Consider the following 11,270-nt stretch of genomic DNA (forward strand, 5'->3'; position numbering starts at 1 on the left):
TCAGTGTTTGATATGAAGTTGCTATTTATGCATCTTCAATTTAATAAGACTGCCTTCCTTGCATACACCAGCTCAGCTCTCTCAGGAGCTTGTTATATGGCTTTCTTCTCAGTAGGCCAGGGAAGGGCTAGTGAGCAAGGTGCTTTCCTTCCCCGCAAATCCTGTGTCATGTAAGGGAACCGTTACAGTATGTTGCAGGTCTCTGGTGTCTGATGAGTCGCATGAAGTACTTTTTTGAATGGTAGCAGCTGTTTCGTTTGTATGGCACAGCACTAATTTCTTCTGTTTTGTTTCCCTCTGTGGTATTTATCTACAGCTGGTTATTTTCAAACCTGCAGAACTGAGTAAATTTCCACGGCCCGGTGGAAAGAGACCTGGGGGTGCTGATTGACAGCCAGCTAAACATGAGCCAGCAGTGTGCCCAGGTGGCCAGGAAGGCCAATGGCATCCTGGCCTCTGTTAAGAATAGTGTCACCAGCCGGTCTAGGGAAGTGATCGTCCTTCTGTACTCAGCACTGGTGAGGCCGCACCTTGAATACTGTGTCCACTTCTGGGCCCCGCACTTCAAGAAAGATGTTGAGGTGTTGGAGCGAGTCCAGAGGAGGGTGACCAAGCTGGTGAAGGGTCTGGAGGGTCTGACCTACGAGGAACGGCTGAGGGAGCTGGGGTTGTTTAGCCTGGAGAAGAGGAGGCTCAGAGGTGACCTTATTGCAGTCTACAACTACCTGAAGGGAGGTTGTAGTGAAGTGGGAGTCGGCCTCTTCTCCCAGGCAACTAGCGATAGGACAAGAGGACACAGCCTCAAGCTTCACCAGGGGAGGTTCAGGTTGGACATCAGGAAGCATTTCCTCTCAGAAAGGGTCATTAGACATTGGAACGGGCTGCCCAGGGAGGTGGTGGAGTCACCATCTCTGGATGTGTTTAAGAAAAGACTGGACATGGCACTTAGTGCCATGGTCTAGTTGACAGGGTGGTGTAGGGGCAGCGGTTGGACTCGGTGATCCCTGAGGTCTCTTCCAACCTGGTTGATTCTGTGATTCTGTGAGTACTGGGTTTAAGCTTGTGTCCTGAGGCATGAGACACCCTTAAATGTCCTTCAGTTCTTGCATTTCTTTTCTTTTTGTCCAGGTCTCCTGGGTTTCTGCTGCTGGCCATGGTAATTCAGGAGGACCTTTCTGGGGTCTTGTGCCATGGCCAGTTCCTCATTAACTGAAAAATAAACCAAACAACACAAAACTCCATAAGAATGTGCTGATTTCCTATGGTGAATTTTTGTAAAGAAGAGGAGCTGGCATATATTAGTAAGAAATAATGTTATTAAATTGAAGGTGCCTAAGTAGCACGTTAGTATCAGTTTGACCATGCTCCCAGAAGAAAGTTTTCCGAGTGTGAGATTGGGACTGTGCCTACACCCAGTGGAGCACGGACACAAACTCTATTGCCGTTCACAGAAATACTCTGTTCTCATTTGCCTCCACCAGCTTTCAATCAGAATAAAATCCTTAAACAACAGCAAGGAGAGCAGTTAGCTTGTACTGGCAATTCGCCTTCTGCTTTACTGTGGCAGCACCGTGAGAACCTCAAATTGGCCTGATGCTCCTGATGCTGCCTGTGGTACAAACAGAACAGAAAAATGATCTCTGCCCCCATAACCTGGCATCTTCAGAACAGGACAGTGTCATCAGAAGCTTGGAGGATATTTGGAGTGGGATGGAAAAACAGAGAAATGGAAAAAAAAAAAAAAGAAAAAAAAGAAAAGAAAAAAAAATTTTTATAAAAAGCCCAGTTAGCATGAAACACTTTAGCTTCCCTTGTCATTGGTAGTTGTTTGGGAGAAAGGTGTGCTGGTTTGTTTGTTGGTTTTAGTTTTATTTTTAAGGAATCTTGAAGGGATGATACTAAGGTGGGTTTTGATATATTTACATAGTGCCTCTCTGTGGCTTCACAGAGAAAAATGAAATGCTTATTTGACAAGGAAACAAGGCAGCCTTGCTTTTAGTAATGCAAATTTGATTTTTTTTTTTTAAAGACATCTAAGGAAATAGGCGCCTTAATCCTGCTGAATCTCTGAGGTTTTGTCAGTGAGGGAGGGTTGTCATTTAAAGGAGTCTGTTCTCAGGCTTATCTGTGGTTATTTGTTTCACTCACCTGATGGTCTTGTGCTGAAGCTGCCTCCGCTTGCCTGTGCAGGGAGAGCTGCTCAGGATGATTTGCGTGAGTTGGCTGGAGGCCTAAGTGGTAGGGTGGACTTTGGCAGTCTCAGATCAAGCAAAAGAAGGGCTTGGAGGTTGAGCTGAGACTGCGATGCCCAAAGTGTTAAATAGACAGGAATTCATCTCGCACCCTCTTGAGGATCCCAGCCAGAACACCTGTGATCTGCAAACTGAGAGTCTCCTTCCCCTAGGCACTGAGCAGCCAGATGATTCCCTTCAGGCATCCTTCTCATTTATGAAAGAGAGAAGCACAGAAGCAATATTCCTTTGGCAAATTAGTTTGCCAGCTACTTCATTTACCTCTCTCTCTCAAAGCCTTGATTGCTAACCTCAGAAAATTTAGGAAATTGTTACTTACTTAAACTCACTACAAATCCAAAGCTAGAAATTCTGTGCTTTAAGAGAAGCAGGATTTAGCATCTGGTTCTGCAGATTATTTACAGACCTGCAGAAGTGCAGCTAAGGAGAATATGGGCACTGTGAAAGAGGGCGGGCCAGTTTTGTTTCAGCAGTTAATCATGCCGCATGAATGCGAATGTCTGTGTTTTTTTTCAGATGGGCTTTCTTGGCTTAATGACAGTATTGTCTGAGCCTCAGCAAAATACCCGAACTGGTGGGATCTGTAACCCACCAGCTTTTCTTATTTTGCTTGATCCTAGCTGGAATAGAAAAGCAAGAGCATCACTAGGTAAGAATGAGTTCAGTAGTATCTCAGTATTATTTCATAATAACTAATGTCTGACTATCACAGATGGACACAGAGATGATTATTTGCTGAAAGGGAGAATCCCTGCTTTTATCCAAAGTCTAATGAATTAATTTCATTAGCTTCCATTTCAAACATTTTCAAGAAAGAACTCTCCATACTTAGATATAGAATATTGATATATATAGATATTGAATTGTATGATGTTTTGGCACCACACCATTTTTTGGTTGTTGTTTATTAGTGTGTGAAAAACTGTCAGCACCTTGCTCTAAGAATAACTTGTAACTGAAAGCAGAGCTGGGTTAGGCATGTGGAACAGGCTTCCCTAGTTGATTAATTCAGCATCTGAAAGCACATCTTGAACTGGAAATGTTTGCATTTTAGCAGCCTGAAGGTAACTTGTGGATTACACTTGTATGCAAGCAAACACCTTTCCTCTCTGTTAAAGCCTTGCGTCTAAATGCCTGGAGATGTTATACACAATAGGGAGTGAATTCATTCTAAGTTTCTGGGTACATGTGGCCTTTCTTACTTTCAGAACTGTGCTAAATTGTGCAGTTTTCAGGATTTCAGAAGACTGCAAGATAGAGCAAACTTAATGAATGTTCAAATTACAGTGCTCAATCTGGCATCTAGGTAAGGGTTCTTCCCTAGCCTTACACTGGTGGGTAAACCTAGCCTTCTCCTGTTGGGCTGATGCACCTCGGGCCAGCTCAGGGTGAATGCCTCAGCTTATCTGCAGAGCCCTGTGGTCAGGACTGTCCTGCTTGCCCTAGCCAAGTCTCTGCTTTTGGGATCATGGGTGAGCTGCTAGAGCTGAAACCTGTAGTGTGTGCATTGTGGACCATTGTCCCAGGCAGGGTTCTCACCCAGCTGTACCAAGAAGCATCTGAAGTTTACAGAGGAAATCTAGGATATCATCTTGGTTCCCCCAATACTCACTGTGGAGAAAAGGTTCAAAAGGCAGCTAATCTGAGGAAAAAGCTTAGTCCAGTATCTGTGAGAACATATTTTGGAAGGGCTGAAGGAAAGAAAGGATGAGGACTCTGATCTCAACGTGTGCCAGGGCTGGCTTTGGCAGCTGGAAGCCTAAAACAAGAGCAGAACACGTGTGAATCTGCTGCTGCAGCTGGGACCCAAACCTGGAAGGCATGTAGATCATCCCATTGAAACTGGATGGTCTGACGTACAGGGGTTTCCCTTCTAAAAGAAACTCCCTGCCTGCTACGGTTGTAGCCCAGTGTCTTTTCCGTGCAGGACCAGTCCTGCTCAGTGAGCAGCCTCGGTTTTGCAGTACCCAGGTGTGTTGCACTGACTGTGCATTTACTTGGGTGGGGGTGTCTTTTCTGAAGATATATTTTTGAAGTGAGTATAAGCTGATTTTAAAATGGAAAAGGCAGTGTGGGAAATGTGCATTTAGGTACAAAGTAAAAGCAAATACATACCTTTGAAAGAACACAGATGTGTACGCAATAATCAACTACTTATAGGGTGTAACTGCCGTTACCTGACTCACTGAAGACTAGCACGGTGAAAACAGAGGAAAATCATCTGCACTTTAATTACCCTAGTAAAATCTTCCATAGTATGGTATGTAAAACTATGCAGTTTTAAGTGAGGGTTCAATCCAAGTTCTAAACAAATTCCTGTAACATTTTTCAAATAGAAAATGGTCAAAAATGCAGTAGAAGTTCATAAAATTGTTTATGATCATAGTTCTCTTCAGTTTAGTTAATGGTACAAGCCTAACAGTCTCCTGTTGAACGAGAAATTTTGTCTGCCTACCCACTCATTACCCCCTAGTCCTAACTCACCTTCTAACAGTTCGATCCTGAAGTAGGCAATTAGCAGCAGCAGGAGTAAAGTCACAGGCATAAAGATGCCAGCAAAGAGAACGTAGCCAGGCAGCTCCTTCAGAAACACCGAAAGTAGGTAACTCATGCTCATTTTTCCTTTGTGGCAACCGTGCTGAGCAAGATCCTTCAGATCTCCAAACGTGGACCTTATTTATCCTGCTTTCTTCCTTTTTTTCCCTGTATCCACATTCTGCCCTTTGCTCAGGCCATTATCTCTTTTTGGACTTTGGTTTGTTTGTGTAGGCCTGTGATTCCCAGTAGGACTGCAGTTCTCTTGCAAAGTTACTCAACCACAAAGTTACAAAGTTTAAAAGTGCCTATCTAAGTAAAGTAGGGCTTTGAAACCTTTGGGTATGTTGGGCTGGGCAGGGCCCAATATGTAAGGCTGCTGCCTTTTGAGCAATATGAGTTCTGTTGTCTGCTAATGTTGTATACCCTCTTTCTAGATATAATATTAATTTTACAATAAATCTCAAATGCTCACTCAGGGTGAAGGCCCTGTTATACATACCACACAAGCGTACGTGTGGTCTCTGCTCTGAAGAGTTTTCAGACCAGACCACTGGGGCAAGCAGCAAGTGACTGAGTGGATGCTGTACCAAGAGCATTTTTTCCAAAGAACAGCTGCAGAACATGAAACCCAGGAAGGTTTCTTTTTTAGCAAAGTTGAAAATAAGTGGTTTTTGGGGGCCAGACGTGCCAAAGAATTCAAGAACCTTTTAAACATTCAAGTAACTGGGTTTGAGGTGTTCAGTGTGTTCAGTTTTTCGCCTCTGGTCATGAGCCTATGGCAGAACTGTGTCTAGAATGCACTGATTGGTTTAAAAAGATGATTAGTCATTTTATTTAGCCCTTCCCTACACCTTCAGGTTTCTAAAAACATCTGGTCAGTAGACCTGACATCTTGGAAGTGCTATTGCTCGCAGGTTGCATTGACTATTGCAGTCTACACCTACCTAAAGGGAAGTTGTAGTGAAGTGGGAGTCAGCCTCTTCTCCCAGGCAACTAGTGATAGGACAAGAGGACATAGCCTCAAGCTTTGCCAGGTGAGGTTCAGGTTGGACATTAGGAAGAATTTCTTCTCAGAAAGGGTTATTAGGCATTGGAATGGGCTGCCCAGGGAGGTGGTGGAATCACCATCTCTGGATGTGTTTAAAAAAAGACTGGACATGGCACTTAGTGCCATGGTCTGGTTGTCGTGGTGGTGTCAGGGCAATGGTTGGACTCGATGATCCCAGAGGTCTCTTCCAACCTGATTGATTCTGTGATTCTGTGACTTCACTGGAGGCCAATGCAGAATCTTGCTGTTTGACCTGCCTGTGTGCTTGAATTCCAGCAGAGATGTGCTTCAGGTTGTTGGAGATCAGGTTCATCTACCTGAACATTCACTCCTTGACTTATCAAAGCTGATGCCTAATGAAGGCATCAGGTTACATTAAGCATTGTGGGTTTGTGGCTTCAGCAGCTTGTTGTGACGTGGACAAAAAATCTGTCTCATTTCATGTGCATTTGAGAGATGGTAAGGATTTTATTTGTTTAATACCTACCAAGGTGAAACAATCCTTTTTGAGAGCAGTTCTCTCCAGGTATCCAGAAAGGATGTACAAGATTTCCTTGCCTAATTGGGTAGGTGGGTAGGCTGGAGCCAATGGGAAATGCAGTAGATTTGGAAATTTTCAGGGGAAAGACCTATTTCCATGTTCACCTTGTTTTCTTCACCTACTGTATTCAGAAGGCAAACAACCTCACCTAATAATTATTTTAAGTTTGTAACCTTTTATGAATTGTAACATATTTGAGATCTTCCCTTTGTGACAAGTGATGGAGAATATCATGTTTGCAGGCAAATTCCTGGTTTTGTAAATTACCTGCTGTTTTGATTGATAAAACAACAAATGAACAAAAGAACAAATATGCCTTATTTCTTGTTTATATTTGTTTGGATTCGGCTTCTAACCATTACATCTTTTTCTACCTTTTCCCACTAGATGTTTGACCTCATTTGTAAAATGATTAATGTTCCACTGATGAAACTCATGGCTTAAAAGCCAGGTGGTGAGGAAATTAATATTATTATAGGCACATCAGTTGCCAGATAATTTCTTCCTTGTATAGATAACTATCAGCTGTGATCAACAAGATCCTTAAACTTTTTTTTTGCACATAAAAAATTAATTCAGAATTTTTTTAGGCTACCATGAATGTTAGTGTTCTGTTCTGCAAAACAGTTGCAATATTTTGATGAATCTTCTCTGGATCCTTTTAAAAATTCCTTCCTAACTGGTGTTCTTAAAGAAAAAATATCTTGAGCAATCGGAGAGCTCAGTCTGCGAGAGTAAAGTCTGTGACTGAATTCCAAGGCTGTGACATTACGAAATGAGCCAGGGGGTATTTCTCTTTGATACATGTGCATGGCTCACGGTGACATTAATGGGAACTAAATACCTGCATACAAGGGCAAAAAAGTCACTCGGATTTTTTAATTGGTTTTGCTTGTGCGTCTGAGATACTAGTTCTTTCTGTCAACTGCGAGTCAGGGGAGATGGTGAAGTTTGCAGCTGCCTTGCTTGTCACACCTGGCTGTCGTGGGGCCAGACAGCTGATGGATGCAGAGCAGACAACTTGGAAGTGGTTCGTTTCTGCCCAGGAAGAATAAGAAAATTCTCAACCCTTCATTTGTACAATCTCCCTGTGAAATGGCAGGTGTCAGCTCTGGTCGCAGCAGTTACACGAGGAACAGGACTGGGCTAGTGGCTTTTCAGTGCGGCAGACACGTAAAGCAAATTTCCCTATTGAAGCAGGACAAATGCAGGTGGAAACAAGGTTAAATGTGTTTTTACCATGAAGGAAGTTCATTTTCTACCTGAGTTGGCTGGGGTGGCAGCAGGTGTGCATAAAGCTGAGGGGAGCTCTGCTGCCATGTGGGCAGCAGCATTTGGCAGAGCGGGGCTTCTGCCGCCCGGCAAGCCCCGGTCTGCAGTGGTGATGACTTGTGTGTCTCTGCTGTGCGATCACATCTACCACAGTCAAAGCAAAACCAGGCAGTGTGGGCCAGGCGTGGATTAGTCACGCAGGAACATATGGTTTCCTGCATAATCTGTGAAGCTTGGGTGTATTTGGGGAAAATAGATGTATTGACGAGCTTTGCGAAAGTGTCACTGAATTCTCACCAGTGGGAAAGAAGCAACCGATTGCTCATTGCCCCCTCGGTGCTGCCGGCCCTGCGGTATAGGGCGGACCTGCTGAAAGCTCGCTTTCTGGCTCACGGGAAATTCAGCCATTTCAAAATTTTCCTTTTGGCTTGAATCAGAAACTTAATTTCCCATGAAATGGAACTTAAGGAACATTAATTTTAGAGCCACTAAAACTCTTATTTTAGCTGTATCATTTTGATTATTTACATAAAATGTGAACACAAAAGAATTCATTCAAACTTTAAATTACTTCTATTTCCAAAACCTGCCAACTAACATTAGAAATGGTGAACATCACGCCTACCTTGTTGGAAAGAATTACTTCAACTTCTCATCTTGGGGTTGTTCAGCCTGGAGAGGAGAAGGCTCCGGAGACACCTTATAGCAGCCTTCCAGTACCTGAAGGGGGCCTACAGGAAAGCTGGAGAGGGGCTTTTTACAAGGGCATGTAGTGATAGGACAAGGGGGAACGGTTTTAAACTGAAAGAGGGTAGATTTAGATTAGATATTAGGAAGAAATTCTTTCCTGTGAGGGTGGTGAGACACTGGAACAGTTGGCCCAGACAAGTTGTGGATGCCCCCTCCCTAGAAGTGTTCAAGGCCAGGTTGGATGGGGCTTTGAGCAACCTGGTCTAGTGGAAAGGTGGAATTAGATGATCTTTAAGGTCACTTCCAACCCAAGCCATTCTACGCTTCTATGATCTTTCTCTGTGTGTGTGCGTTAAGGAACACATTCTTGTTGAATATTTTGATTCAATCACAGTTTCCAAAGGAAAACTTTCTCTCAAAATTTCTAGAAGGCTTTAATAGGGAATATAAAAAAGCAAAGAAATACCTATTGGAGCGCAGGGGAAGGAGTAAGATCTGCCTGTGAAGACTCAACCACAATAAACAAAAAACCCCTAGTTACTGCAGGTGTTTGAGAGCCTTTTGGGCAGTCACCAAGATGCACACATTCCATAAAGGCAAATCGCCCCAGCTGCTGCATGGCAGCTGAACTGGCAGAGCTGAGGCTGCCCTTTCTCAGGGAAAACACTGAGCAGGTTGCTGTGAGACTGAAACTTTTTAAAAAAATCAGTATTTCTGTAATTATGGTGGAAAGAGGAGGCGGCGGTCCGGTCCAGGGTCAGTAAGGACAGAGCCTTCCAGCACAGACCAGAGGGTTGGGTGCAGACTCCTGTTTCTCCCTGAGGCCATGGGCTGAATATTCCCACAGGAGTCCCCTGGCCCAGGAGGGGTGTTGGTAAGCTGGGACTGCTGCTCAGAAGACACATTTTGAACAAAGAAAGGGCTTAGTTTCCTGGGTTATCAAGCTAAAAAGCTTCCTGAAAAGTGTATTAATTTTATTAAATTTAAATGCTAAATGAGCTTTTAGATATCATCTTTCTCCTGGATGTTCTGCTAGAACACCAAAATCCTTTATTCTCCTGCTCAACCTAAATTCGATAAAGGCTATTAGATCAGGTAGTTTGATATCTTTGTCATTACAGGCAATTTCATTTTCTTCCACGTCCCTGGTAGAATCCAATAGATTGGTTGTTTGAGGCTTGTTTTCCCAAAAAAACATTTAGCCTTGGTTTGAAAACATGAGGAGATGGAGAATCATCTGTCCCTTTCCATGGCTTGTTCATGATTTAAAATGCTCACCTCATGTCTGGTTTAGAGCTTGCCATTCTTCTGCTTCCAGCCACTCGTTCTACCTGCCTCTTCCTCAGTGGGTCAGTGAGACTTTGGGCACCTGGTATGTTTTACCTGTGGCAGTACTTATGCCTTGCAATGTCACTTCTCAATTTCTTTCCAGTTAAACTACACACACTGGTCTTCTAGTTCCTTATAGTAGGAATATTTTTGCCCATCCTTGGAACATCCTTGCAGGTTTTCTGTGTGTTCATTAATTTTTAAAGATGCCTTTTGAAATGGGCCCATACCAAAAGCTGCAATCTTGTAATGGTGTCACCTGTGACAGTCCTAAAGGTAAAATTGTGTCTTTGTTCCCACTTGCTACTCTGCTTTTCACTCATCAGAAGGGCTTATTAGCCATGATTGCTAGAGCATTCAGAGGCACTTGACCCTGCTCTGGGTCTCGGTCATCTTCAGGCTTGTGGTTTCCCAGGCCAGACCTGTTAACCTTGTTTCTAGATGTAAAACTTGCAATGTTTTTTCTTGTAATAAAACCAGCCTCTCGCAAATGATCCAGATCACACAGCCTAACTGCTGTGTTCTCCTTATTACTTAGCATTAAGCCTTTGACCATCTGCACTTTTTAGGAGCAGTGATTTTATATCAATTTCTACTTCATTTTTTTCCCTCTCCTACTTTGCCTCTTTTCTACTTTGTTGCTTTTCTAGTACAAGCTTTTGTGTCTTCACACGTAAATTGGTTTAAGTTATTGATCCAGCTGAAAAGCTGCATAAGCTGTTTCTGGGCTTTGAGGGAAAGGTATTAACTAGATTATTTTTAAACTCTATCCGTTTTCTGATCGAGTTTATTGTGTGGGCCTCCACAAGGGGATGCTGGTGCAGCCTGTAAGTTGTGCAGAGGTGGTGATGAGCGGCCGTTTAGGAAGGAGCCCCTTCTCCAGGGTGAGGCAGCGGCTGGAAATGGCTCTTCTGCCCAGGGCCTGGCTGTTGCCTCACCAGAGGCACGGCACGCAGCCGCTCCCCCGTGGATGGGACTTGGAAGATCCCTGCAGCAATTCCTAATTCGTTACTCATGTGCTTTATTGATACAGAAAAGTGATTACTCTTTAATGAGCACATTGTGTGTTACTAATTCAAGTGCCTTAGGACATCTAAGTGTATTGAAGCTGTGGTTGCCTTTATCAAAAAAACTTGTAATCTCATTAACAAAGTAACAGCTATTTTGCATAAACCATGCTAAGTAGCTTATTTATATTCTGATTCTCTATCTGTTTGAACAGTCTTTGCATTCTTCCTGCCTTGCATTTATTTTTCTTACCTGTAATTAGGCCAGATCATTTGAGCACCGGCATGAAAATAATGGATTTCTAGTCTCCCCAATATTATGCTTAAGATTTATGAAAAATTAGCATACGTGAAATAAAAATCTGCTTAGCCAAATTCTAGCCCTTTTCCAGGCTTCTCGATTTTCAAAGTGCTCCTGTTCAGTACAGGTTGTTTAAATTTCAGCTTTGTTCTTAGCCGCCTGTACAGGTCAATATTAATCTACCTGTGCAGAGGCATCTGGCAGAGGTACCAGTAGATGAGCCTTCTTTTAGAGTACAAACCAAAATATTTATTGAGCAGTAGTACTTCCTATACATTGTGATTTAAACCAT

General features: G+C 43.2%; 1 protein-coding gene across 1 annotated transcript; it reads right to left on the reverse strand.

The window, feature by feature from the left end:
- Positions 1-1,096: 1,096 nt before the first annotated feature.
- On the reverse strand, positions 1,097-4,869 carry SMLR1 (small leucine rich protein 1). Its single transcript, XM_068396188.1, has 2 exons — positions 4,737-4,869; positions 1,097-1,209 (listed from the first exon to the last, which is right to left on the reverse strand). The coding sequence occupies exons 1-2, from the start codon at positions 4,867-4,869 to the stop codon at positions 1,097-1,099; spliced, it is 246 nt and encodes an 81-aa protein (XP_068252289.1).
- Between the last annotated feature and the right edge of the window lie 6,401 nt (positions 4,870-11,270).

This window comes from Nyctibius grandis, chromosome 1, assembly GCF_013368605.1.
Source record: "Nyctibius grandis isolate bNycGra1 chromosome 1, bNycGra1.pri, whole genome shotgun sequence".
Taxonomy (NCBI): domain Eukaryota; kingdom Metazoa; phylum Chordata; class Aves; order Nyctibiiformes; family Nyctibiidae; genus Nyctibius; species Nyctibius grandis.